We start from the raw sequence: 27470 nt of genomic DNA on the forward strand, positions 1-27470 counted from the left end.
GCCAGCCACGCCCCAGGTCAGGCTCGACTCGCTTTCATTTAATGTTGGCTTAATGCCCCATCGCTCCTTCAAGGGTATTTTAATTTACCCACCGCAGGGGTCCAGAGCATCCTTTTTAGCTACGCTTGGTACCCTACTTGAAGAAGGGCTCTGCTTCAATTCATTTACCATTCTGGTAGTTTTTAACTTCTATTTGGAAGCCCTCATGAATCCAGACACGAAAGCGCTCCTAGGTCTGATGAGCAGCGCTGACCTGATCCAATTGGTAAACGAGCCCACCCACAAGGCAGGACACACGCTGGATGGAGTTTTCCTCAATCATCCATATTTAACCTACACAGGAAAAATACCTTTGGTCATTTCACACTCTTTCAACCCCGCAATATGTTCCTTGGGTTCAAGTAAATAAACCATACATTTCCTTGTTAGAAGAACTAGCAGCAGTTTGTCTTTAGAAGTTAGCTCATGCCTCTATCTTTGAACAAATTTCAATCATTGCAAAACCCCCCCGAGAAGCATTGGCAAAGCCAAAAGGTCGAGACTTCTCCACCAGCCTTATGGTAATTCTTGTTTTGTCATGATTTTTGCAAAACCTATTTATTTGGGAAGCTGCTGGTTTACACCATTCTAAAAAAATCATTGACAAAAGTAAAACAATTTATGAATGTGTTCATTCATTGTAAAAGGGAAGCATACTATAACTCATAGTGAAGTCAGCCAGTGGCTTGATGCATGCTTGAGTCAGTTGGAGAAAAATGTGAATTACACAACAACAGACAAAAGGATGAATAACTATGTGATACACATAAGTGTAGCATGGTTAAAACAGCTTGGCTAACACAGACCTAAAAAAGCTAATCGTTCTGTCGTTGGCAGTCAGCCGCTTGCCTTTGAAAAAGAAGGAAGTAAACCAAGAAAAAAAGGCAACAAACAAGGCAAGAAAGAAAGAAAGAAGAGAAGAAAGAAAGCTTGAAGAAAAGAAAGAAGGCATGAAAGCAAGAAAGAAAAAAGGGAAATGTGAAAGAAGGAAGGAAAGAAAGCTGGCAAGAAATCAAGAAGGCAAGAAGGAAAGATGGAAGAAAAGATGTAAAAAAAGGAAAGAAAAAAGGAAAACAAGAAAGAATATAAAAGAAGGAAAGCAAACCAGAATAAAAAACTGGATAGAAAGACGGAATGAAGGAAGGAAAGGAAAAAGAAAGGATAGAAAGAAAAAGGAAAAATAAGGAAAAAGATGAAAAGAATGATGGACAGAAGGATTTAAGGGAAGATGGAAAGAGAAGGAAAAAAAGAAAGAAAATGAAAAGATTGAAAGAAGGCAAGAGAGAAACAAAGGGAGAAGGAAAGAAACAAAGAAAGTGGGAAGAAAGAAAGTGTTGCATATGTTCCAAGGTAAACATGATAAAGGCTGATTTACTTCCTGGACAAAGTTTATTCAAAAGCATTGATGAAACTGAGTCCAGGGGGGCGTGGCTTGGACGCCGATCGGGATGGCGGCGTGAGCTCGTAGCTCCGCGCAGGATCCCGCTATTTCTCCTGTTTTCGGAACCCTAGGCTACCCGGAGACGATCCTCCTGCCCTCTGAAGTGCGAGGGGACAGCGGGGTGCACTTGGTGAACTGCTGGGGGACTGCCGCCCCCGAGAAGACCGTGTCGAAGCAACGGCTGAGGTGTTGCCGAGGGTGCGAAGAAAATGGAGGCGGGGAGATTGGAAGGCCCCGGACTTCAACCCTGAGCCGAGTTGTCGCCGACTGGCGAGGGATCCTGCCGGGAGATCCTGCATTCCGCTGACTGGGGCGCTAGGGTCGGCGGGGCTGTGCTCTGCGGCCACGGTACGCAACCTTGGCTCGTCCGGAGCTTGGGGACCCTAGCTGGGCACCGCCCTGGGACTTCTCCCTTCCCCCTCAGGCTCCCGAGGGGAGCGGCAGAGTGGAGTGTGCGTCGCAGGCCGTGGCTTTTGTGCCTGTGAGTGTCGGTGGAGACATTGCATTGCCGGCGACCGGCGCTGCCCACGGGCGCTGATGATAACCGAGCTCTTGGACTTGTGACGCAGCACTCTGGAATGGCGGCGACGAGTGGGTCGATGGCCGAGGGATGCACTGAGGGGGACTCGGAGATTTCCACCCGGCTGGGCGAGAGTCCCTCCCCGGAGCTCGATCGAGACCTACGGCTGAACCAGCGACTAGATGCCATACTTTATGCGATCGCCTCGACTAAGGACGTGTTGCACCAAGACATCGCCCAAGTGGCCGTGGGCCTGGGGCTGCTGCGCGCAGATCATGCGAAGCTAGCGGACAAGGTTAAGGACCATGACCAACTATTGCTGGACCTGAAACCATCGGTGGTGGCCGCGGAACATAAGATCACTGATATGTTGGCCTGGTTGGACTCGTTGGAACGGAGGGCAGAGGATGCGGAAGGCCGCAATAGGCGGAACAACGTGCGGGTCGTAGGCCTTCCGGAACGGATTGAGGGGGAGGATGCAGTGGCCTATATGGAGAACTGGTTCCGCACTGTGGTGGCGCCGGAGGGGCTCACTCCTTTCTTTACGCTGGAGAGGGCCCACCGGGTACCTGCTCGCCCGCCGGGGCTTGGTCGCCCCCCCCGCCCGATGGTGGTGAGACTCCTCCATTACAAGGACCGGGATCTTCTCATTCAGCGGGCCAGGATGTCGGGCCCCTATGACGTGGAGAATAGTAGGGTTACGATCTTCCCGGACTACACCCAAGCGGTCCAGAAAAACCGGGCATCGTTCCTGGCAGTGAAAAAGGAGCTCAGGGAGGAATGCATTCAGTACTCCTTGCTCTACCCGGCTAAGTTGCGGATCATGTTGGATGGGACTACGCACTTTTTCCAGACTCCGGACGAGGTTTGGCACTGGCTGGAGTTGTACAGAGCGGGTACGGATAGATCGCATAAAAGCAGGCGAGATGTACCCAAGCAGCCCCGGGTGAGACAATCGCAACGCATCCGATCCCGCAACAGGCGCCAGCGGGAGAGGCGGGAAGCTCAAATGGCGGCGGAAAAGAGGGATGCACTCGCAGCGACGGCGGCCATTACAGGGTCGCAACAGAACAGTGAACGTGCGGAGACTGACTCGGGAGGTGACGGCGGCAGGTCGGGAGAGGAACTCTCGGAAGCGGACAGTTCGAAGGGGCCGGAGGTGACCCCACAGACCTCGGATGGTATCTTTTGTGGCTGACATTGGATTGGTTTTCGCTAGATCGGGACTTCATGGTGGGGTGGTATCCTGTTGATAGGGGCCGGGATGCCGGGAGGGGGAGTTCTGTGCTTCAGGAGGGATGGAGGCGCGGGGCGTGGGCTCCGCTCGCTGGGGTCGGCGGTGACTCACCCCCCTTGGGCCCTTAAGGCCGCCTGTGGTGGAGACCACAGGGTAAGAGTGTGAGGAGTTGTTTCAAGGTTTGGATGGGGGCGGACATTGGGTTCGTGTGCTCTGTCCTGGGGAGAGGGGTTTGGGAAGTTTTTTTTTTTCTGTTTTGGGTGTGTTCGGGGAGGGGCAACTGCACTGGGGGGGTTATAAACATTCGTTATTTGATTCGGACTGTACGAAGTTGGAATGGGGACATTACCTAATCTGAAATGCCTAACGTGGAATGTCCGGGGGCTGCGAACTATGGTGAAACGTCATAAAGTCCACGCATATCTTGTACGCAGGGGGGTTCAGATTGCTATGCTTCAGGAGACTCATCTCACTAAGAAGGAATGTACTGCCTTGCAGAAAAGGTGGCGGGGCCAGGTGTTTGGCACCACCTACTCAGCGTATGCCAGGGGGGTGCTGATCTGGGTGAGGGCGGGGATACCCTTTCAATTGCTGAATCAAGTCGTGGATCCGGGTGGCCGGTTTGTGGCGGTGGAGGGGAGGTTGTATGGACGGGATGTGGTTTTCTGCTCTGTGTATGCACCAAACACTGATCAGGCTCGATACCTTGATAGCCTCTCAGGGGCGTTAGCCTCCTTCCTGGCGGGCCCGATAGTGCTAGGGGGGGACTTTAACTCGATTACGGATGTGGCTCTGGACAGGTCCCATCCCCCTCTGGTGGACTCCCCGGTGCGCAGGGTGACCGCGCACAGGAAGGACTGGCAGGATAGGTGGGGGCTGCTGGATGTCTGGAGGGAGCGGCACAGGGAGGCCAGGGATTACTCCTTTTACTCTGCACTTCATGACCTGCATGTCAGGATTGACTCGGTGCTCTGCGGTGGATCCCTAGCTCCGTTGGTCTCCCATGCGGAGTACTTGGCTAGGACTATCTCAGATCATAATCCCCTATTGGTGCACATTCAGTGGCAGAGGGAGCGCTCAGTTATTCCAACGTGGCGGCTTCGGCCGGAGACACTTGAGGATCCCGTCTTCCAAGACGTGGTTCGGCAAGGCATTGATAGCTATTTCGGAATGAATGCGGACTCGGCCACGAGTAGGTCCATTGAATGGGATGCAATGAAAGTGGTGGTGAGAGGAGTGTGTCTGGGCAGGTTCTCGAATGCTCGCACGGCTGTGTTGAATGACCTTGTGACAGCGGAAGATAGGTTGAGGGACTTGGAGCGCCGCAGGCCGGCTAGACCGGACCTACAAGCCCAGCTATTAGAAGCGAAGGAGGTGGTCGCCACTGAGACGGAACGTTTGCGATGCTATGACTACAAGCAGTATATCATCAGGGCGCATGCGGAAAGGGATAAGGTGGGTACCCTCTTGGCCAGACTGGCCAACCCGGTACTTGGGGGCTCCCCGATCCTCGGCATTCGCACTGCGCAGGGAGTGATGGTGTACACCCAGGCAGCGATATTGGAGTGCTTTAGGGGGTACTATGAGGAACTGTATCGGAGTCAGCTGGAGGTGGGGGTCCAGGCCATTGCGGAATACTTGGGGGAGAGGCAGATTCCGGTCCTTGCTGAGGAGGACGCGGAGGAACTGGGCGGTCCGGTAACGCTCACGGAAATACGGGCGGCCATAAAGCATATGGCCCGCAACAAAACGCCCGGGGTGGACGGCCTACCGATTGAATTTTATCAGCTGTATGCGGATAGTTTGACACCCAGGTTGCTGACGGTGTATGCTGAAGCTTTCGAGGCTGGAGCACTGCCCGGATCCATGCAGGAGGCCTTGATTGTGCCGCTCCTGAAGCCTGGCCGGGATGCAGCAGACGTGCGGTCTTACCGCCCACTGTCCATGCTGACGGTGGATTATAAGATTCTGAGCCGGATACTGGCCACCAGGCTGGCCCCGTATATGACGGGCCTGGTACATAGGGACCAGGCCGGGTTCATACCCACGAGGAGTACGGCGCTGAATGTTCGCCGACTGGTGGGGATAATGGACGCCATCTTGGACGGGGAGGGTGCCCCGGCGGTCCTGTCTGTGGATATCGAGAAAGCCTTTGATAGTTTGGAATGGCCGTTCCTAGACGGAGTTTTGGAGAGGTTTGGAATGGGCGAGGGGTTCCGCAGATGGACAAGGGTCTTGTATGCATCGGCGACGGCGAGAGTACGTTTGGGCGGCCTGGTGTCTGCGGCGTACCCGGTGGGCAGGGGCACGCGGCAGGGGTGCTCTCTGTCTCCCCTGTTGTTTGCTCTGGCAATGGAACCTCTAGCGGTCCATGCGAGGTCGGGTGTTGAGTACGTGGGGATAGCCAGGGGCGAGCAGTGGCATTATATATCGCTTTATGCGGATGACTTACTCCTGTACCTGGCTGACACCTCCCGGGCGTTGGCCGGTGCTATGGAGCTGCTGTCGGAGTTCGGCCGGCTGTCGGGTCTTAAGGTCAATTGGGCGAAGACTTGCGTGTTCCCGCTGCGAGCGGGATCACCTGCTCCTGACGGCGACTTGGCCGTGATGTGGGAACCATCTTGTTTCACCTATTTGGGTGTTCGCATTTATCATGCTACCGCGGACCTATTGGAGGGTAACATTGGTCGCTGTATCCGGGCACTGCGGGGCAGCTTGTCTTTCTGGTCGACCCTCCCGCTGACGGTTCTGGGCAGGATTGCCCTTTTGAAGATGGTAGCACTCCCCCGCTTTCTCTATTATTTCCGGACGCTGCCCATATGGATTCCCCAGGGGATCTTCAGAGATCTGAGGTCGATGATTATTGGCTTTCTGTGGGGGCATGGTCGCCGCAGAGTGGCCCTGAACACGCTCCTCCGCCCTAAGATGGAAGGAGGTATGGCTGTGCCTGACTTCGAGCTGTATTATCTAGCGGCACAGCTGCAGGTTCTTACACAGAATGTGGCTAGGGTGTTCAGGGGTCCGGAGGGGGACCGGGATCGGGGGATACGACGCCATGTGTTATCCTATATTATCATGCAGCAGAGGCTTGAGTTGCGGGCCCTCACCGTGGAGGAAAGGACGCTCCGCTTGTGTTGGCAGAGGAGCCTTCGGAGAGCGAGAGCTTCGCGGCCTTATGCACCGGAGATTCCGATCGGCATGCTGACGGCCTTGCCGCACGGGGGTGATTGGTCCCCGTTGCTGGCCTGGGAAGAGATGGGATTGCAGGTGGTTGGCGATTTGTACATAGATGGGGCGTTAGCACCGTTTGAGGTACTCCGGGATCAGTTTGGGCTGCCTGACGGGGGGTTCCTCCTACACGCGGCGGTGGTGGCTGCCGTGCAGAAGCACTGGAAAGGGGGGCTCGTAGAACCAACGACGACTATGGCGTGCCAATATGTGGTGATGGCAGCTGGTACGGTTAAAGCTGTGACGTGCCTCCATAATAGGATGCTGCATGAGGGTTTGGAGCCACTCATAGGGCTCAAGACTAAATGGGAGGAGAGCGTGGGCCGCCCCATACCGGATACGGCATGGGGACACATCCTGCGGCGTACGTGGAAGGGCACGAGAAATGCGCGCTTTCAACAAGTACATTTCTATGTGCTTCATAGGGCCTATTTAACCCCGGAGAAATTACAAAGGTACTTCCGGGTGCCGGATGCCCGCTGCCCACGGTGTTCGTCTTTGGGTGCGGACATGGATCATCTGTTTTGGGGTTGCCCGCAATTGGGGACCTACTGGGCAGAGGTAGGGGAACTCCTGAATGAAGTGTCTGCCAGGGAGGTGGACTTCGATATGGCGGCGTGCCTGTTGCTCTGGTTCCCGCACACCAAACGCACCAAGGTGACGAGCAAATTTATTGACCTGGGTTTGATACTGGCGCAGAGGGAGATATCGTGGCACTGGAAGTCTAGGGGGGGGCCCTCGCTGCGTAGGTGGAAGAATGAACTGCTGCGGTGGTCTGCCTGCGAGAGTGTGCTCCGGATGAAACAGGCTGTTAAGTTGGGGAATGAGAGGGTTTTGGACGCGGCGCGTGCATGGGAGCAGGTGGTGCAGGCCTTGCGTGACTCGATGGTGGATGACGGGGATGGGGAGAACTGAGCCGGTGGACACCACGGGGCACACACGGGAGAGTTAATTTCCGCGCTGTGGTGGATCCATCTAATTCGACAGGGCGAGGGGTACTCCTTGCAGTTGCCAGGGGGGGGGGGATTTGGGGGGGACTGGTTTATGGGACTTGGGGTGGGACGGAAGCCATTAGGGGGTGGCTCGCCTGGGTGCCTAGGCTCTATTAGGGAGGCTGCGCGAGGTGGAAGTAGGGGAGGGCTGGGGGAGCGTCTAGGCGGGTTGGGACGGGGGCGCTTAGGGGTGGCCCCGAAGCGCGGGATGTCACTGTATTAGTTTTGGGATGGCTGCCGGAGATTTTGTTGTGGGGGGGGGGGGGGTAAAAGCAGATACGTACAATGACTTTTCGACCATGGTCCCTGTGGGACTGGCACTGTGCTTTTCTCCTACTGCTTGGAACAACATGCCGCCCGGCCCCTGGGATGCGGGCTGAATGGCTGTGTACAGTTTGAATTTATTATTGGACGGTGGGGTGTCACGAGGGCACTGGTTGATTGTTTGTCTCCTGTGGTTTCTAACTCTGCAATAAAAATATGTTTAAAAAAAAAAAAAAAAAAAAAAAATGAAACTGAGTCCAGAATATAGGTGTTCTGGAGAATTGTGCACTTCTGAATTTGCATTAATAATATTGAAGCTTTTGGTTTGTGTACTGCATGCATTATAACAAAAAAAGACTTCATACAGAACAGATTCAAATTGCCACAGTCTGTTATGCTGTGAAAAAGGTCACTTGAAAAGAAATTTACAATAGCATTGGCAGGAGACAGTAACTGATAAAGCTTGAATGTGGCCTGTGTTCTCATCGAGTAGAAAGCATCATTCCTTCACCGCAAGCTCTATGTACAAGGGCAATACTAAAGTAATTATAAAACAAAAGCACCAGCAGTGAAGGGAACTGCTTTGCGTCCAGATGTGCTGATTGTGAAAGAGCAAAATGCAGTCGCTGAAAGTGAAGGTAACCAGTCGCTGGAGTAAGCTGACCCATTACCCCATGATGTATGCTGTAGTGGGTGGAAGCAAAATGTAACTCAAACAACAACAGGCCAATAGATGAGGAAAGGTGGCTGAAAGCCCCTTCATGTAATTAAATTATTCAAATAATTTTAATAAAATTAAAAGATTTTGGCTAACAGCAGATCTAAAAACAAAAATGTGTAGGCTCTCATTCTGCAGCTCAGTGTGTCTTAAACCGTGATCTGGGACCCCTGAGGGTTCGCAGAGCCTATTGAGGGGGTCTGCGCCTACTTGTGTGGCTTGTCCCCGCACGATGTCGGTGACGGACCCACACCGTGAGTGGTGCCCTGATTGCCGGGCCATGGCTCCGAAAACTTTGCAGGAGCGGTACCGAAAGTTGATGGAGACCCAAGTGTCGGCTCCCCACCATTCAAGGTCCCGGTCCCGTGTCCGGTCGAGGGACCGGACGCGGAGCCGCCCCCACCACCTTTGTTCATCAAAGTCTTCGACCTCTGAGTCAGGTAAGGGGAAACACAAGAAGTCGAAGAAGCGTCGTCGCTCTTCGCCTTCCCCTAGCCTGTCGTGTGACATGGCTGGGGGTGCAGGTGGTGCCACCCCCGTGGCTCTTGCGGAGCCTGCGCAGTTGCTGATGGCCTACCCGCCCTTCCCGGGTCTGTCGGCAACTCTGGCCCTGCTATAGGACTTCCTGTCAGCCATGACCTGCCTTTTTGGCTCATCGGGCCCCGTCAGAACACCTTCAGGCCCGTGGTTCGACTGGGGGTCCTTGCTCTTTGTTTGTCACCGGCTCTGGCCCGATGTCGTTGACGACTCCGGTCTCGGCCCCGCGAGACCCCCAGGGAGCTCCACCTCGAGCTCTCTACGGTGGCTGTCAGGACTAACCTTCTGACAGAAGTGCTCCGGCCAGAGTCTTCGTCTATGGAGCCGTTGCTGCCCTTTAATGGCGCACTTTCAGACGTTCTTTTGGGCACCTGGTCCAGGCCCAACACAGGGGCTCCTGTGGATAAGAACGTACCCGACGCCATCGCCCAGCCGCGGGCGACCCCATTTTCCTCTCCCAAAACCCGACCCCTGAGAGATTGGTTGTCCAAGCCTCTGCGTCCCCAAGTGCATTCCCTTCCGCACCTCCGGATAGGGAATCCAAGAAACTGGAACCGTTTGGAAATCAACTGTGGACTACGGTTTCCAGATCTCCCTATCGTCCGCGCACAGCCACAACGTCACCTGATAGCACCAGGGGCGCTTTAAATCTGCCTGCATACTCTCGCATCGCGGGTCCCTGTTTTTGCTGACTGCTGAGTGCTGCTGAGCAGACTACGGTTTTCCAGAACTCCCTATCGTCCACGCACGGCCGCAACGTCACCTGATAGCGCCAGGGGCGCTTTAAATCTGCCTGCATACTCCCGCATCACGGGACGCGCGCGCGGACCACGCCCGGACGAAGCCCGGACCAAGGGCGGGCCCGTCCGAGACTGGGAGAGGCTGGGCTGCGCCCAGACCCCTAAGAACTGGGACTTGAGGTACTCAAACAATTACAAGGCTATTGGTGATCTGTTGCCCTCACCCTGTTTATTATCTTTCTCTGCGTTGTAACCTGATTATGAGTAAACGTAAACACAGTACAGGGCAGGGGGTGGTGGGGACTTTGGATGCGTTCCTTCTAAGAGCTGAATCAGTTCTGATACACAAGATCGAACTGACGGGACGCAGTTAGAACTACAGCTCCCATCAACCATGCAAACGCTAAAAGTCCCCCTTATAAATTCCATACAGCCTGATAATGTAAACTTGACCCAAGAAACCTCAGAGTTAGGAATTGTTACAGAACGCACTTCACCCGTAGAACATCAAAATGCAGATCACAGCCCTTCTTCTACTGTCGTAGGGCAGGAAATTGATATTACTCATAACTCTAGCCAGGGACCACCCATCAAGAAGAGGATGAGTAGGGGCGCACAGAGAGCATCACATAAAGCAGATAGTCTGAGGATAACTAGGCGAAAAAATGATGGTGCTAATCAGGGCCATATTAGCCAACAACAATCAAGGGTTTCTAACAGCACATCACCACTGACTACGGAGGAGGGTTTTTGGAAGAGAATGGAGACGATGATATCAGGCATGTTGGACCCTTTGGCTCAGAAATTGACACTAATTGAGGACATGCTCATAAAATTGGAAGGGCCCGTCATAGATATCATTTCTGACATTAATAAGATAGCCAAAGGTGGGGAGGCAAGAAACGCCAAGGGATCTCTGTGGAAAACTTTGTGGCTGGGACACTAAGTACAACAAGCAATTTAAATAAAGAAGGGTTCGAGGGATTGTTTAATGACCTGGGCACAGTTTATATCCCCCTTACAGACTATGAAAAAACAACGGATAACTGTGGGTCAGAAAAAAGGACAATAACTATGTGTATGCGGCTACCTAGGAGTATGTTGTAAGAGTATATAATAAAAACATACTCAAGGACAGTCACCCTTTGTGAAAATATGTCCATCAGTTACGTATTCTGTACCGCCCAGTACATCATTTGGTCTACTCCACAGTAGGTAGTCCTTTCTGTGTCTCCGCAGAAGGTAATCGGAGACAGTTGTTAGATACCGATGTCTGGTGATTGTTGATTAGATCGTAACTTGGAGCAGTGCATTAGTGATAAGTGAAAAATAAATTTGTGTTGTTTAAAATTTGGATAATGCAAGCAATATAACTTTATTCTGGAGACAAGCACATCCAATGTTAAAATCAATCAAGTGCAAAAAGGAGAGTCAGATGGTTCGAACAAATGACCACTGACTGGGTAGTTTGGTCGACATGTTTCTGCGGACGACTAGAGGTCACTCATTGTGCCTGCCGCTTCCTCAGGACCCATTCACTATTTTTGCTACTGCTTAAAGGTGATATACAGAAAATTATATATACAAAAAGGGAACATACATGAACAGAAATGCTACATGTCACCTGTTCCTCTCTGGTTTTCTTCCTGGAAAGTGTCAGAGAACCCCAAATTATAGCCGCCATATTTTACACATAGACAAGAAAAAGAAAAAGAAAGAGGTAGGATAACACACCTTGATTAGTATGGGCTATCGCAATGCCTTCATTTAGCACTATACATACAGGTATAATAACCATTTTATGTCTCCCATTTAGAAATATATCATGGGCTCACCTTATTTTTAAGGAGAGAAAACTTCGCCTCACCTGGCAAACAGCTCAGGAATACGAAGCACCGCTCTGTAGTACAGAGAAACAAATAGAAAAAATAGTACAAAGACAATTGTGAACAACAGCCTCCCTAACTCCTAAAAATCGGACTCACTGATAGTAGACACCATTTCTTTAAAAGTGTGAGGTCAACGTAGCCTTTTAACTCTGAATTACGTGTTAGATTAATATTTATCTTCATTCAATCTCGTCGCTCTTAGAGTGCGTGAGACCCTTCTCTCCTAAACACAGTTTTTCAATGGACAAAAACATTTTTTATATCCATTCTTTCTATGTTCGTCTCTACGCCTTAAAGCGCCCTTAAAGTGCTCATTTGGACGAATATTCCTTGCGCTTATTTTAGCAAACAGATAGTACTTCTAGTATCGCTATGTCAGAAGAGTATTGAGTAACCCTCTCGAGTGCACGTCATAAAAGACGTGGCGCTCAAGGATGGAACAGCATATGTAGCGCGTCCCTGCTCGACTATGCATCATACGGAGCAGAGCGCTCGTGCTGTAAAATGCGCATTTGTTACATCTCTGTGGTAAATGAAGTACTAACCCTTACCTGTCCGTCGGTACTCCACTCAGCCTGCCGGGCTGTTTGGGGAGGTACCGCGGGCCGGGTTGTAGACTTCCTTATTGATTTCTCTACCCGGTCTGATTGGTTGTCAGGGCAGTCGCTAGGGAACCTGGGATTTGTAGTCCTACATGTTCCCCCTTGAAAAAGTACCGTTATTTCAACTCAAGCACGGTCTTTAACAATAGTTACTTAACAACCAGTTACAATCAATTGTTTTCAACTTATTTTTCAAAACCCTGTCATTTATTCAATATTTTTACTAGAATAACTGTATGAGTTGATTCACAATTATCACGAATCTCTCTTTATTTTGCATATCTTTTAAACACAGGACTCTGGGATATGTAGTTCTTAGTGTCACAAACTCCCTGACAAAATAGTATGTTACCAGAGTCTGCCTCTATGAGATCATGGGGTATTAGACCTAGAGCTACATTAGTACCTATAAAGATACTACCTATGTGTCCATTGCAACAAAACTGAGGGATCTCATGAAAAAGGTATGGGCAAGGATTAAGTCTATAGAGCCATCCACGGGATGTCTTCGTTCAAGCCAGATTTATCGCAATTAAGTTTATACACCCATTTTTGTTCAATCTTGAATAGGTGTCTTGAAACATCCGTAATGTGCGTTGGGATATTAGGTTGCTCTAGCACCGTCCATTCGAAATCAGTTGGTTTGTGGCCCACTTGGATATAATGATTTGTGAGTCTGGTCGCTTGCTTCTTGCACCTGATCGTGCTCTTATGTTCAGATATTCTCGTCCGTACTTTCCGGGTAGTCATGCCCACATACTTAAGGGAGCACGGACATGTGATAAGGTAGATCAGGTGACTACTGTTACAGTTAGTAAACCGTTCCCATGGGCGACTTGTCCCTATGTCAACAGTTGTCGAGTGTCTCGTCTGGGGGCATGCAGCACAGTTCCCACACGGATGATGACCCCTTACTGGTGGCATATTCCAGAGTGTGCCCACTTGATGAATTGTCAGCAGCCAAGCTTAATCACGGGGTTAAACACTGACTCAAGTAGAGCTCAGGCTCCGAATCAACCTACTTTACATAGACTGCAGCCTCCCGTACCTCTTTTACCTAATCAGTTGCATCCGGGTGGATTAAATCTTGGGAGTGGACTGGGTCCTATTTCCTCCACTATGGCTCCTCTAGTAAATTGTGCAGGACCTACTTTGAGACAGGGAGCAGGAGCGTCTGCACCTAATAATACTCCCAATAACAATCATGGTACTCAAACTAGCCCAAATACGATCTTAGACCTTCCCCCAGAAGCCACTCCATACACAATTGTGTTAGCCAACGTTCCTCCCAACCTTTTAAATGGCGGGGAACACTGGTCAACCCTACGGAATAGATCATTACACCTTTTATCTAAGAGGACTGGGTTGACTGATAGTCTTTTTACTATATTTTAGATCGCCTAGATAAGTACAGTCTATTCTGAACATTGCAGGGACTCAGTGTATTCACACTCACAATATTAGTATATTGCCCTTGGGGTTCTTTTACCAACCATCTTTCATCCCTGGAAGACCCCGGAGGATCAACCCCGTGGGGGAACAGTACTTAGCTAAAGATTGGTATAGTTACTCTATCCCAGTTAATAACCGTTATGGGGTTCTGGGTACGTTGGACGAACAAGATTGACTTGCGCACCCATTAGGTCTCACTAGTGGAAATTATTGCTGTTGTGCTAATAAGTATTGCGACCATAATCCCGTATCTGAGATAGATCACCCGCTTGCTACTACAGAGGCACAGGACATGGTCTCTAAGAACTCATTTAATAAGACGATTTGTAAACTTAGAACCATCAACATACCAGATTTGCCTCTAATAAGCGGAGATAGTGATGTAGGAAGCCAATTAAACATCCCAGTTGATCAGATTGCAGTAGAGAAAGCATGTTGGAAATTAGTGTCATAGAATATCGCTGGTTTGATACCCAAACAATCAAATCCGTTGTTTGGGGAATTTATAATTACTTACACTATTATATGCCTACAAGAAACCTGGGCTAAGGAGCCTATCCATATTAACGGCTTTAAGACATTTCATACCCCAGCTGTCGCAGGGCTTATGGGCAGAGCGAAAGGGGTTTTTGGTAACTTACATCTCAAATAGGCTGGAAACTAAAAAAGATAGTACTTTATGCTGAGGAACCCTATTACCCTATTACCAAGTAATTTTATTCCACATTGACGGTTCTCATTGTGTACTGCTTGTTAACCTGTATAATAATATACCGCTCCCCTTGGTGAAAGACGTTTTAACTCAATTACATAACAATCTACTGTCCCTACATGGAATTTTTTTTAGAGATATGATGACGATTCTGGTAGGGGATTTTAACTGTGTATTGTGTGTAAGTGAAGGAGGCAAAACTTGCGGTGTCGCGCAAGAGGATGGTTTGTGCAATACGCATTTTTGTCATTCCCCTTTGGGTGATCTGTATAATAACTTGATCTTAAGTATGAATTTGGGTTTTGCAAATGATCTAATTCACAAACCCATACCTATGCCTTCTACTTTTAATGGGAGGGGATTATACTCGACCATAGATTATATCCTAATATCAAACAGCCAAGCACCTAGATTGAACTGGTTCTACTTAGATGACATCTCTGTGAGCGATCATTTTCCGTTGTGCCTCTCAGTACTATCACCAAGTAATAAGCCTAGTAGGCACGACCAAATAGACCAGGTCCTTTCTGACATCTCGCTTAATAAAACAAATGGTTATAGTTTGCGATGGTCAAAAGTGGACCCTGTAGCCATGACTAGTAATATTATAGCGAAGTGTAGACCAGCCATCAATACTTCCCTGGATCAGACTGCTTCCCCAGTGGGTATTCTTTCTTCCTTTAAGTTAATTTCTGAGGCAGTTAGAGACTCACTATCTGTCATGCAAAAGAAGAATAAAACCGGCGGGGTTGGTTTGATAAAAAGTGCTCCCAGGCCCATTCTAAATTAAAAAGGGAACTACATAAGTCTCCTAAAAACTTAGATAACATTAGGATGGCAAGAAGGGAATATAGAACTGCCCTGAGTGAACGTAAAGCTATAGTTTGAAACGAGACTTGGGAATTACTTCCTGAATGGTACCTGAGGAATGATAGCGCGGCATTCTGGATGGCGGTAAAAGCACCCTTCCTGAATGCGGAGGAGAGCCCCTCAGTAGAGATTGCCATTGCTGAAAACTAATTGATTGATTACTTTTCTAAGGTGTATAGTTCAGATGAAATCTCTGTCAGTAATCCAGAGGGTGCCAATGGGGAAACTATTGGTAATCCTGAATCCATGTATGCTGACTTTGGGTTTACACTGGATGAGGTGAACAGATCACTTTGTGCAAGCGCTGGGGGGAAGACGCCGGGCCCGGATGGTGTCCCCATAGATCTCTTCAAATTCAATGTTGATCTATGGGGTCCAATTATTACTCGGGTGTTAACAGCTAGTTGCTGTGCCCCCCTTCCGGAAACATGGGTCGAATCAACCATTATCCTAATCTTCAGAAAGGGTAATCGCCAGGACCCAAAGTGTTATAGGCCCATCTCTTTATTAGATGCCTTGACAAATGTGCCGGGCGCATATTGCTAGAACGCTTGAAAGACTGGGCTGAGGAAAATAATATTCTCTCGGACATACAATATAGTTTCCGGGCTGGACTAGGTACAGTGGAGCAGAGTCTAAACCTTACTATCCTGCTTGGGAAATGCACGCGAGTCAAAAAAGGCAGACTTTTTCTTGCCTTTGTTGACCTAACCGCTCCTTTTAATTCTGTTAGGCATGAGGATGTGTGGGGGCTATACTTGAGCAACTGGGGGTAGACGCTCAAATTGTTCTCTTCCTTAGGCGCCTAAATAGCGGTGCTAAGGCGAGAGTACGTTTTGGGATAGGAGGGGAACGAACGGATTAATTTCCCATAAGAAATGGGGTCAGGCGAGGGTGTGTCCTGGCCCCTTTTCTTTTTAATCTCTATACAAATGGCCTCCTTGAAGCCCTATTTAAGAACAACCGTGACTTTCCACAAATAGCAGAGCATCCCCTACCTGCACTTCTCTATGCAGATGATGCAGTTTTAATGTCACGTACTCCGATAGGCCTGCAACGGGTATTAAATAGTTTTACTAAGTTTATCGGCAATTTGAATCTCGAGGTTAATATTACTAAGACATATTATGAAATGTGGGCCTGGGAGCCAAAAAATGCAGGGATATGTTCCTGGAGGGTCAGAAAATAGAGCATACATCCAGGTTTGCCTATCTGGGTATATTGTTCGATCACTATGATCGTTGGTCTGGTGCAATTATGGCAAAAAAAACTCATATTGGCAAGATCAACAATGGCACTTGCAAACTTTGCAAAAAAATTGGGGACGAGACCACCACGGGAGTTGTTGCAGATTTACAAAGCGAGGTGTGTTTCTGCTGCCATGTACGGAGCAGCGATGTGGGGCTTTGTGGACACGCAGTCACTCCAGACAGTGGAAAATATTTTTCTGAGATACGTTTTAGCTGTCCTGAAGAGCACCTCGGCATATGTTTGCCATGCGGAGTTGGGCCTCCCATTTATTTCAGAGTTGATAAAAATGGAGCCAATCCTTTTATGGCACAGAATCTGGTCAAAACCAGAGACCAAGCTTAATCAGGGTATTTTAACTGAGCATGAAGCTTGAAGGTGTACAGCTGATCCCGTGGCTGAGGTATATCAAAAATGTTATGTCCGACCTTGGTCATCCAGAGTACTATAAGTCTCCGTGTACAATGCTGTCGATTTTAAGAAAGGATTTAAAAAATCAGGGTCTGATTCTTTTGGATAGTGTAAGACTGGTTATTGAGAGTAGAAAATCTTCCGTTCAGCACAATCAATTGATTTTATCCTCTTTTAATATCGAGCCTTATTTATTGTTTGTACCTGGTGGCTATGACAGATTAGTACTAACTCGTTTTAGATGTAACATTTATCACAGGCTTGTGAGTTTCCCATGTATGTACGATTGGGCCCGAACTCTAGGCCCATGTCCGTGCGACAATTGTTCAGAGCAATCGACTATGCATGTATTTCTATTCTGAAGATTTTATAGCAGTTTGAGGAAAGTTTGGCTTGTCCCGATAATGAGGGAGTTGAGTCTGAGACAATGTCGTCCCGCTTTTCTCACATTGCAGATTTTGGACTATATTCACAGGACCTGGAGGATATGTATGTTTTTAAAGAAAGTACTTAGCCACAGGAAAACAATTGTATTATAATCACGGACTTCAATATATTCTTTTAAATGACGACTTTTAATTGTGTATATACTTCTCTAATTTTTATAACATTCAAAATGTTTTTATTGTGAACATGCACGTTTATGATTGTATTATAAAGCAATCTAATAAAGTCAGATTTGATTTGATTTGAACTGTTTACTTCTGCCAGTTCAGGGCTGCGATCTGTGAACACCGCATGCCTCTTGGGCCGTTATTCCCATTCTGTGTGGGACACGGTTGCGCAGGTGCTGCCTAGGTGTCCGGAGGAGGCCCGGACGGTGCTCTCCCAAGCTATTGCTGAGGGGAGAGACGTAGCCAAGTTCACATCGTTGTGGCCTTGACACCACCGACTCGCTGGGCAGGGCGATTTCCACGGCAGTGGCGTTACACCGCCACGCCTGGCTGAGGACAACTAGCTTTTCCGGGGATGTCCAGGACACTCTGATGGACATGCCCTTTGATGGCACTCTCCTATCTGGCGACAAGGCAGACAGTGCATTAGAGCGTTTTAAGGACTCACAGGCTATGGCTAAGTCCCTAAGCTTTTCGGCCACGCACACTCCTTCCGCTTCTGCTTTTCGCTCCTTTCGTGGTCAAGGAAGGGGCCACCAAAAACGTTTGTTTCAGAGCCACAGGCCTGCCCAGCAACAGTTTCAACGCAGCCGCGGTCGTGGGACCCGCCGAGGTGGGTCACAGGGCCAGCGGGTGGGTGAGTCCTCCACCTCCCCTGCCGCCACTGCCTCCAAACCCTCCTAGTCCGGTGTTTCAGGCCCACCAAACGCTAGTAGGTGGCAGGATTCACCATCACCTCCCCCACTGGTGCACCATCACTTCGGACAGGTTGTGGTTGTTACTCCCACTGCTTCCTGATTCCAAAGAAGGTCAAGGGCTGCATCCTATCTTAGACCTTCGGAACGTCAATTTCTTCCTCCGGAAGGAGAAGTTCAAGATGCTCACACTTGCTCAAGTCTTGTCTGCCCTAGACCCGCAAGACTGGTTGGTAGCGTTGGACTTGCAGGATGCTTATTTTCATATCCCTGTCCTGTCGGCCCAGCGTTACCTGCTGTTCATGGTAGGCCACGAGCATTTTCAGTTCACCGTGCTCCCTTTTGGCCTACCACCACCTCTCGGGTGTTAGGCCACGAGCATTTTCAGTTCACCGTGCTCCCTTTTGGCCTACCACCACCTCTCGGGTGTTCATGATGGTGATCTGCGCAGATCAGGGGTCTCAGTCTTCCCCAATCTTGGCGACTGGCTGTTGAAGGCGGGCTCGCCCCAGGCAGCCGTCTCCCACCTCCAGACTACGGCTGACCTCCTGCATTTGCTGGGGTTCTCCATCAACGTGCTGAAGTCGCACCTGATTCCCTCTCAGAAGCTTCTTTTTATCGGAGCAGTTCTGGATTCGGCGCAGTTTTGAGTTTTCCTCCCGAACAGCGAGTCCGGGACATTTGGGCTATGATTCCGATCTGTCGACCCTTGTCCTAGGTTTCGGTCAGGATGACCTTGAGGCTGCTGGGCCTCATGGCCTCCTGCATCCTGCTGACCAATCATGCCAGATGGCATATGCGGGTTCTGCAGTGGGACCTGAAGTTCCAGTGGGCGCAGCATCAAGGGGACCTGTCCGAGTACGTCCAGATCTCAGAGGACACTGCGCAACAATTGCAGTGGTGGCTCACGAAGCAACATTGGGTCAGCGGCAGATCACTCTCCCTTCTCTAACCGGAGCACACAGTGGTGACGGATGCATCCCTCCTGGGATTGGGAGGCCACATGGGAGAGGCGAAGATCAGAGGCCTCTGGTCTCCAGAGGAGTCAAGGCTCCATATCAACCTTCTGGAGCTCCGCGTGATCCTACTTGCACTGAAAGCATTCCTTCCCTCTGTCAAAGGGGGAGTAGTGCAGGTGTTCACAGACCACACTACCGCCATGTGGTATTGCAACAAGCAAGGCGGTGTTGGGTCGTGGACCCTATGTCAGGAGGCACTGTGTCTCTGGACATAGCTGGAACGTTACGGCATTTCCTTGACAGTTCAACCCTTGGCAGGTTCTTTGAACACCAGGGCAGACTAACTCAGCTGCAGGTGCCTGATGGATCACAAATGGCGTCTTCACTCGGAAGTGGCGCAAGGGCTCTTTCAACAGTGGGGAGAGCCTTGGTTAGATCTATTCGCCACCGAAGAGAACACGCAATGTTATCACTTCTGGGTGTTGGAATTTCCAAGGCTGCACTCGTTCAGCGACGCTTTTCGTCCCGAGTGGAGCTGTGGTCTATTGTACGCCTTTCCGCCTATACTACTTCTACCCAGAGTGCTGAATATGATCCGGCGCGACCGAGCCCAAGTCATTCTTGTGGACTGGGCTCGAAGAGTTTGGTATCCCGAGCTACTCAGTATGAGCATCTATCCTCCATTCAGACTGCTTCTTCAGGAGGATCTTTTGTCTCAGCAGCAGGGGACGGTCCCCCACCTGAACCTGTCCAGCCTCCACCTACATGCGTGGAGATTGAGCGGGGACAGTTGAGTCCTTTTGAATTGCCTCCTGAAGTCTGTGATATCATTCTGGCAGCAAGGCGTCCCTCCACTAAATCGGTATATGCCTGCAGGTGGAACAAATTTTTGGCATGGTGCACAGCAAAGGCTGTGGATCCCCTTTCTGCCCCTCTTTCAGAAGTCCTTTTGTTCCTTCTTTCTCTAGCCCAGCAGGGCTCTGCTCTGGGCACTATAAAGGGCTATCTTTCTGCAATTTCAGCCTTTCTCAGGCTCCCTGATTAGCCCTCTTTTCAAGTCCCCTGTTGTGAATAGATTTCTGAAAGGCATTCTCACCTTTTCCCTCCTATTCCGTTTGTGATGCCGCAATGGGACTTGAATCTGGTTCTTACCTATTTGATGTGTGCTCCCTTTGAGCAGCTTCCCAACTGTCCTCTTCGTTTATTGACTTTAAAGACTGCTTTCCTGGTTGCCATCACCTCCGCTAGGCGCGAAAGTGAGCTCCTGTAAGCCTCCTTTTCTGTCGGTACATCCGGACAAGGTTGTGCTTTGCACTCGTCCTTCCTTCTTGCCAAAGGTTGTCACTGCCTTCCACATCGGGCAAACTATCACCTTGCCCACTTTGTTTCCGCCTCCGCACTCTTCCACAGAGGAAGAGAGGCTCCACCGTCTGGACCCAAAACGTGCACTCTCGTTTTACCTGAATCTCACACAACAGTCTGGGTGGATGACTTGCTCTTTGTTGGCTACATGGGTGCCAAGAAAGGCCGGGCTGTACACAAGTGGACTATCTCCCGCTGGGTCGTCTTGTGTATCAAGGCCTGTTATTCTCTGGCTAAAAAGGAACCTCCGACGGGGTTGCGCGCCCATTCTACCAGGGCGACAGCAGCTACTGCTGCATTGGAATGTTGTGTCCCCCTGCAAGACATCTGTTAGGCAGCCACGTGGGCCTCGCTTCACACTTTCACTAAGCATTATTGCCTTGACAGTGAAGTCCGGAGAAACAGCTTCTTTGGCCGTTCTGTTCTCCCTGACTTTCTGGTGTGATCTTTGTTTGCAGACCCACCACCGGGGTTGGTATTGCTGGGGTAATTCTAAGGTAAGGAATCTATCACTAACTAATGCTTCTTACAGATATATTGTTACCGAAGGTAAGTAACTTGTTCAACAGGGGTATAGCAACCTCCCAACAATATATGAACTCGTTCTGCGGAAAAAGGCTGGTGGACTATTCTTTCGATAACTAGAGCCAAGCTGTTATAAAGAAGTCAAACTAGGTAGCCGATTTTTGCTACTTAGTTGTAGGACTTTAGGCATACTTTTTAGAATTCAAAATTGAGTATTTTTTCAGTAGGGACCATCAGAGGTCCTGATGAGTAAGCAGTAGGGGACTGCTTACGAAACATGTTGACCAGGTAGCAAGCATAAGAAGCTCTACCAACAGAACCCCTTTTTAATGTTCCCAGCCAGAGAAGTTAATAAATAATATTTTTCTACTAGCCAGGGAATTTTTAATGTTGCATTCACATATATAGGTCCCTACATTTCACAGATATCACCTACACTGCACCACACATAGCCTACTGTCACAACTATTAGTGCTCCCATGTAGCTCGTAGGTCGCAGCACGCCCCGCCCCGTAGAGGGACGGGAAGACCCCCATGATGAAGCATGACACTAAGGAATTCTTAGTGTGTGAGGGGTATTTTTAAAGGACATAGTGCCCTCGTCTTGTCATCTCAAGAGAGAGCCTTATTCCACGCTCATTAGATAGATAATCATCACAAAAATTAAAAATTATTCACTAATGCACATTGATAGAATCCTGTTGTTTATATAGACCAGTAAGGAGGATGATTCTATCATCACCTCTACACTTCCTCGACTGTTGTTTTTGAGGTTATGAACTTCCCAAAATATAGCAGATACACTCCTCTGTGGCGCTCTTCTGTTTCCCCTGCAGTTCTATGATGTAATGGGCAGACAATGGGAGCACCATGGCTTTACAACAGTTGGGGATATATTACACTCAGGTCAACTACTTCCTTTTACCACTCTACTTCAAAGGTATGGCATCCCGGAAACTCAGTATTTTAAATACGTACAAATCAAAGAGTTTCAGAATAAAATCAGGGAAGCAATAACTACTGATAATATACATTTGATGGAGGCAATCATTGGTGCAATGATCAGTCATCAACTGCTCCCTCAACTCCGCTACCTTCCCGGAAAGCTGGAAACATGCCGAACTCAGCGCCCTCTTGAAGAAACCCACAGCAGACCCCACTGAACTTAAGAACTACTGCCCGATTTCGCTCCTCCCATTCCCGGCCAATGTCATTGAGAAAGCCGTCAACAGTCAATTCCCCGCCTTCCTCGAATCCAACAAATCCCTCGACCCTTCACAGTCTGGCTTCCGAGCCAAACACATCACCGAGACCGCACTCATCGCAGCAACAGATGACATTCGAACTCTACTGGACAACGGAGAATCAGCTGCCCTCATCCTACTTGACCTCTCCGCAGCCTTCGACACAGTCTGTCACAGCACCCTTATACAACGCCTCAGCAACGTCGGAATACAAGGAAAAGCATTTGGCTGGATCATCTCGTTCCTTACTGGAAGAACCCAGAGAGTCCGCCTCCCCCCTTTTAGATCAGAGGCCACCGAAGTCATCTGCGGCGTACCACAAGCATCCTCACTCAGCCCCACCCTCTTCAACATATACATGAGTCCCCTCGCATCCATCGCGCGCCAACACAACCTCAACATTATCTCCTACGCAGACGACACCCAGCTGATCCTCTCCCTCACCAAAGACCCAAACACCGCCAAAACCAACCTACACGAAGGGATGAAAGAAGTAGCCGAGTGGATGAAGAACAGCCGCTTAAAACTGAACTCGGATAAAACGGAAGTCCTCATCTTAGGATCATCCCCCTCCGCCTGGGACGACTCATGGTGGCCAACGGCCCTGGGAACCGCACCCATACCAACGGACCACGCACGTAACCTGGGCTTCATCCTGGACTCTTCCCTCTCGATGACCAGACAAATCAACGCCGCCTCATCATCATGCTTCAACATCCTACGTATGCTCAAAAAAATCTTCTGTTGGATCCCCACCGAAACAAGAAAGACGGTCACCCATGCACTGGTCACAAGCCGACTGGACTACAGAAAACCCTTTACGCCGGAACCACAGCCAAACTACAGAAAAAACTCCAACGCATCCAAAACGCCTCAGCCAGACTTATCCTAGACATCCCTCGCCAAGCTCACATTTCCGGTCACCTGAAAGACCTCCACTGGCTCCCGTCAACAAGAGAATTACGTTCCGTCTCCTCACCCACGCACACAAAGCCCTCTATGACCTGGGGCCCGAATACCTCAACACTCGCCTGTCCTTTTACACCCCCACCCGCCAACTACGATCTTCCAATCAAGCCCTCGCAGCAATTCCACGCATCCAAAGATCCCCCATGGGAGGAAGATCCTTCTACTACCTAGCGGCCAAGACCTGGAATTCTCTCCCCACCCACCTCCGCCTTACACAGAACCACCTCTCCTTCAGAAAACAACTAAAAACTTGGATATTCGATAAGTAAAGTTCCACCCTCCCTCAAGCGCCTTGAGACCCTCTGGGTGAGTAGTGAGCTATACAAATTCTTAACTTGACTTGACTTGACTTGGTGGTGATAGTAAAAATAAACATATATACTATGGTATCTCAGAAAAACTCCCGAATGACCTCGAAACAACGGAGGTAAGCTGGGCTGGGAAGCTTAGCGACCTGGATATCGATATAGATAATTCACTTGCACTATCTACAAAAATTTTTTTATCAGCAAGTTTTAAAACGCAGCATTTTAAAACAGTTTTTAATTTATATTACGCACCGGCTAAACTCTTTGAATGGGGCAAAAGAATAGATGACAAGTGCCATAGATGTTTGGAAGGCCCAGCAACCCTGATCCATACAGTTTATGAATGTGTTAGGCTAATGACCCTGAAAAATTGGATATAACTATTTTGGGAAGGAATATTCGGGATCAGGGTAGAAATGAGCCCAACACTTATGAGTCTGTGGTATGATAACAGTATTCACTCAACACAGATTCATTTTATATTTGTTTCGGTAGCCGTTGCAAGGATACTAATTGCAGCTAGGTGGAAGGATGTGGAGCCCCCTCCCCCACCCCTTTCAGGCATGGTTAGCCCGGCTGTTTCTGTATATAAGCAGGAGATGCCTCTCTACGAATGTAAGGACAGACGTGCTAAGAAGCTAGGTAAAAAGATCTGGTCCCCTATCATTGATTGGAAAGATAAGATGAACCAATTAGCAGACCAATTAGGCCAACAGCTATGAAAGTAGAATCAATATTTAATAAAGGTAAAATACTCACCCTTAACAAAAATGAGTGGAGGACCTAAGGCTTTTATTTAAAGAGTGGTAATTGTTTAGGACAAGGAATGGGTCAATATCAACGTACTGTATTGTAAAAATCATATCAAATGTATTTACTCAACTGTTCTTAACAATGTTAATTATTGTAAATTGTAGTTTGGAGAATTTATACGTATAACAGATAGTATTTAACCCCTTCGACGCTCATGACGAGCTCAGCTCGTCATGAGTTACGCCTCTCGTACGCTCATGACGAGCTGAGCTCGTCATGAACCGCGGGTTTTTTAAAAGTGCTGCGCACAGCGGGAAAACGCTTAGCGCGCATGCGGTTAAGCATAAGGATAAATTGTAATGTTCTGGGTTTGAATAAAAAAAAGAAAATGCTTAGGCCAGGTTCCCGGGCTTCCATTAATGACTCTGTGGGTGATCCCAGGACTCCAGTAATGATTCAGTGGGGGTCCATTGGTTCCAGAAATGATCAAGTGGGGGCCCATAGAAGTCAAAAGGTTATGAAACACTGCTCTAGCTTAAATTGTCAGAGGTTATGTTGTGGTGCGATAGCAGTTCCCACACCTTATTTCTATCACCCCTGCCTCATCCTGCAGGTTAATTTGACTAGGCTGTATAACATTTCTTTTAAGATAGAACTAATGACTTTTCTTTCTTTATGTTAAAATTTCAGATGATATTCCAACTTTGCCAAACTTGATCCCGTTATTCATCACTATTGACTCTGAGCGGGACAGTCCCGAAGCTATTGCCAAGTATATCAAAGGTAAGTGTTTTATGGCCTGTGTGTTATAATTAGATGGGCCTTCACAGGCGGAAAAACAATATTATGCATATCAATGGGACCACTCCTGCGTGTTCATATTGTGCAGAGTGTATTTAAGACACGGTTGGGGTGAGTTTTGTAATTATTCATCGATTTCTGTTCAAATGTTTTTTTGGTGGGGTTTAAAACAGTTCTATAGCTGGTTCGAGCTTACTTGTTTTTTTTTTAACATTTTATTCATATTAGTTTATTGAGCCTAATGAACTTGTACACAAATGGTTAGCAGCAGTGAATTAGGTGTTTGAACCTAATCCAATCAGTTCACAAAGTAGCTGTCAACCACGTAAGTAGGACTTCCACATTTGCCATCCTGCAATTGTGTAGATTGCTGAAGAGATCTTTACTATTTATTGTACAGTGTTCTTCACCTTTGAGAAATATGATATGTTTTGATGTTAATTAAATTAAGTTCCAAATTATGGAAAAAATTGAAATAATGGAGTCAGTAAATATTTGCTGTGCCCTTAAAGATTCCTTGATCAACAGGTGCTATAATGCCTGGACATTTCTATAATTACTGACGACTACGATCTCCGTTGCTGTCACGTATTCCTATGTAGTCCGTTGTATTCTTTATATTTTAGAATTTTCTCCAAAACTGATCGGATTGACTGGTTCATCAGAACAAATTGAACAGGTTTCCAAAGCTTTCAGAGTCTATTACAGCCCGGGGCCCAAGGATGAGGACAACGACTACATAGTGAGTGAATCCATTGTTGCATCTTTCCTTCTCTTATATTAACAAATTAATGTTCACACCATTGGGCATTTTCAGTAAGACAACAGGAAGTTACCTTGAATGACAAACGTTTTGGTTCTTTGTGTCACCAGTGCAAAATATAAAAATGTTTTTAATAAAAAATGTGTAAGCATTTGGAAGCTCCTTCACAAGTGTAACATCTGTGAGAGAAAGAATCTTAGTACTCACAGAAGAGCAAATGGCACAGCAAGTGGTAATGCTGGTTCACTCCATTGATAACGGTTCTTCTGGTTGGTACAGATGTCTGTGGTTGTGGACTGCTTCCAATTCGGGGGTTCTATCGCTTACAGTGCTCTGTAATCTTTGTTGTGTATCTTTTGTGTGACAGAATTCTGTGTGAGTGTTGTTTTGCTAAAGATTTTTGAACTGGCCTGTGATGAGCTCCAGTGAGGTAATAGTTGGAATGCTAATGTAGAGGTGATGTTAAGAGAGTAATGTGACCCCTGAAAAGTAGGGAGCTTGAAATGTGGGTGTTACACCTGTCATCATTAGGATGGTCTCCCCCCGTAGTTTTGCCTTATGCCTCCAGCTTTTTGCTGTATCTTTTTGATGGCTTTAGGACTCTGAGCACTTCACCACTGCTAACCAGTGCTAAAGTGCATGTGCTTCTCCCCTAAACCTGGTAACATTGGTGTATACCTGATTAGCATAATTAGTTTACCTTTAAGTCCCTGTAAAGTGGTACCCCATGTACCCAGGGCCTGTACTCTAAATGCTACTAGTAGGCCTGCAGCATTGGTTGTGCCACCCACATAAGTAGCTCTTCAAACCTGTCTCAGGCCTGCCATTGCAAGGCCTGTATGCTCAGTTTACTGCCACTTAGACCTGGCATTTAAAACCACTTGCCAAGCCTTAAAACAACACTTTTATTACACATAAGTACGTTTAAGTTTTACATATCCTGATCGTGAAAAAGCGCTAAATTAGTTTCTCACTGCAGTGAGGCCTACTCTTTCCATAGGCTACCATTGAAGATTCCTTAAGATACCTTTAAGCTGTAATAACTGATTGGAAAAGAGTTGCTACTTCATTTTTAATATCTTTGAAATGGTGATGATAAATCCTCTTTAGTGGAAAAGTTGGATTTAACATAACATTCTAGAAATGCCACTTCTAGAAAGTGGACATTTCACTGCTCTTAACTTTGGTCAGTGTTCCTGCAGCCTGTCTCCAATTCACAGCTAGGCTGAGTGACAGCAACACTTTCTGCATACTCTCTAGACAACCACATCTGCATTTATCTGCATAGTGATAGTCTCCCTGAGCAGGGAAAGGGAGCAGTGGTTCGCACTTATATCTGAACAGGTTGTGTCCTGATCTTACACAAAGGGCTGATTACCCTCTACTAGTTGTCTGGAGCCAGAGCTGGACTGAGAAGGATCCTTGTGCACTTCAGAGAGTTCATTTCAACTCACCCCTACATCAAAGGCACTTTTGGGTATAAGTATCAGGCCTCTGGCCCTATCAAATCTGTGTACAACTGGGCCTGGAAGAAACTCTGCTGGGGTAAAGACTGCTGTGCTGAAGGATTGCCACTC

The 27470-nt window shown here is 48.3% G+C and overlaps 1 protein-coding gene and 1 long non-coding RNA gene across 10 annotated transcripts in view; one reads left to right on the top strand and one right to left on the bottom strand.

The window, feature by feature from the left end:
- SCO1 (synthesis of cytochrome C oxidase 1) overlaps positions 1-27470 on the top strand; it is a 394561-nt gene that overhangs the window by 332478 nt on the left and 34613 nt on the right. For all 9 annotated transcript variants that reach the window (XM_078654747.1, XM_078654754.1, XM_078654755.1 and 6 more), the window contains 2 exons: positions 25020-25112; positions 25757-25872. In XM_078654747.1, the coding sequence (XP_078510873.1) occupies positions 25020-25112; positions 25757-25872 (209 nt within the window). The remainder of the gene's footprint in view (positions 1-25019; positions 25113-25756; positions 25873-27470) is intronic.
- LOC144770323 (uncharacterized) overlaps positions 1-27470 on the bottom strand; it is a 119874-nt gene that overhangs the window by 17302 nt on the left and 75102 nt on the right. The gene's annotated exons all lie outside the window — the stretch shown is intronic.

This window comes from Lissotriton helveticus, chromosome 7 (assembly GCF_964261635.1).
Source record: "Lissotriton helveticus chromosome 7, aLisHel1.1, whole genome shotgun sequence".
NCBI classification, from domain to species: Eukaryota; Metazoa; Chordata; class Amphibia; order Caudata; family Salamandridae; genus Lissotriton; species Lissotriton helveticus.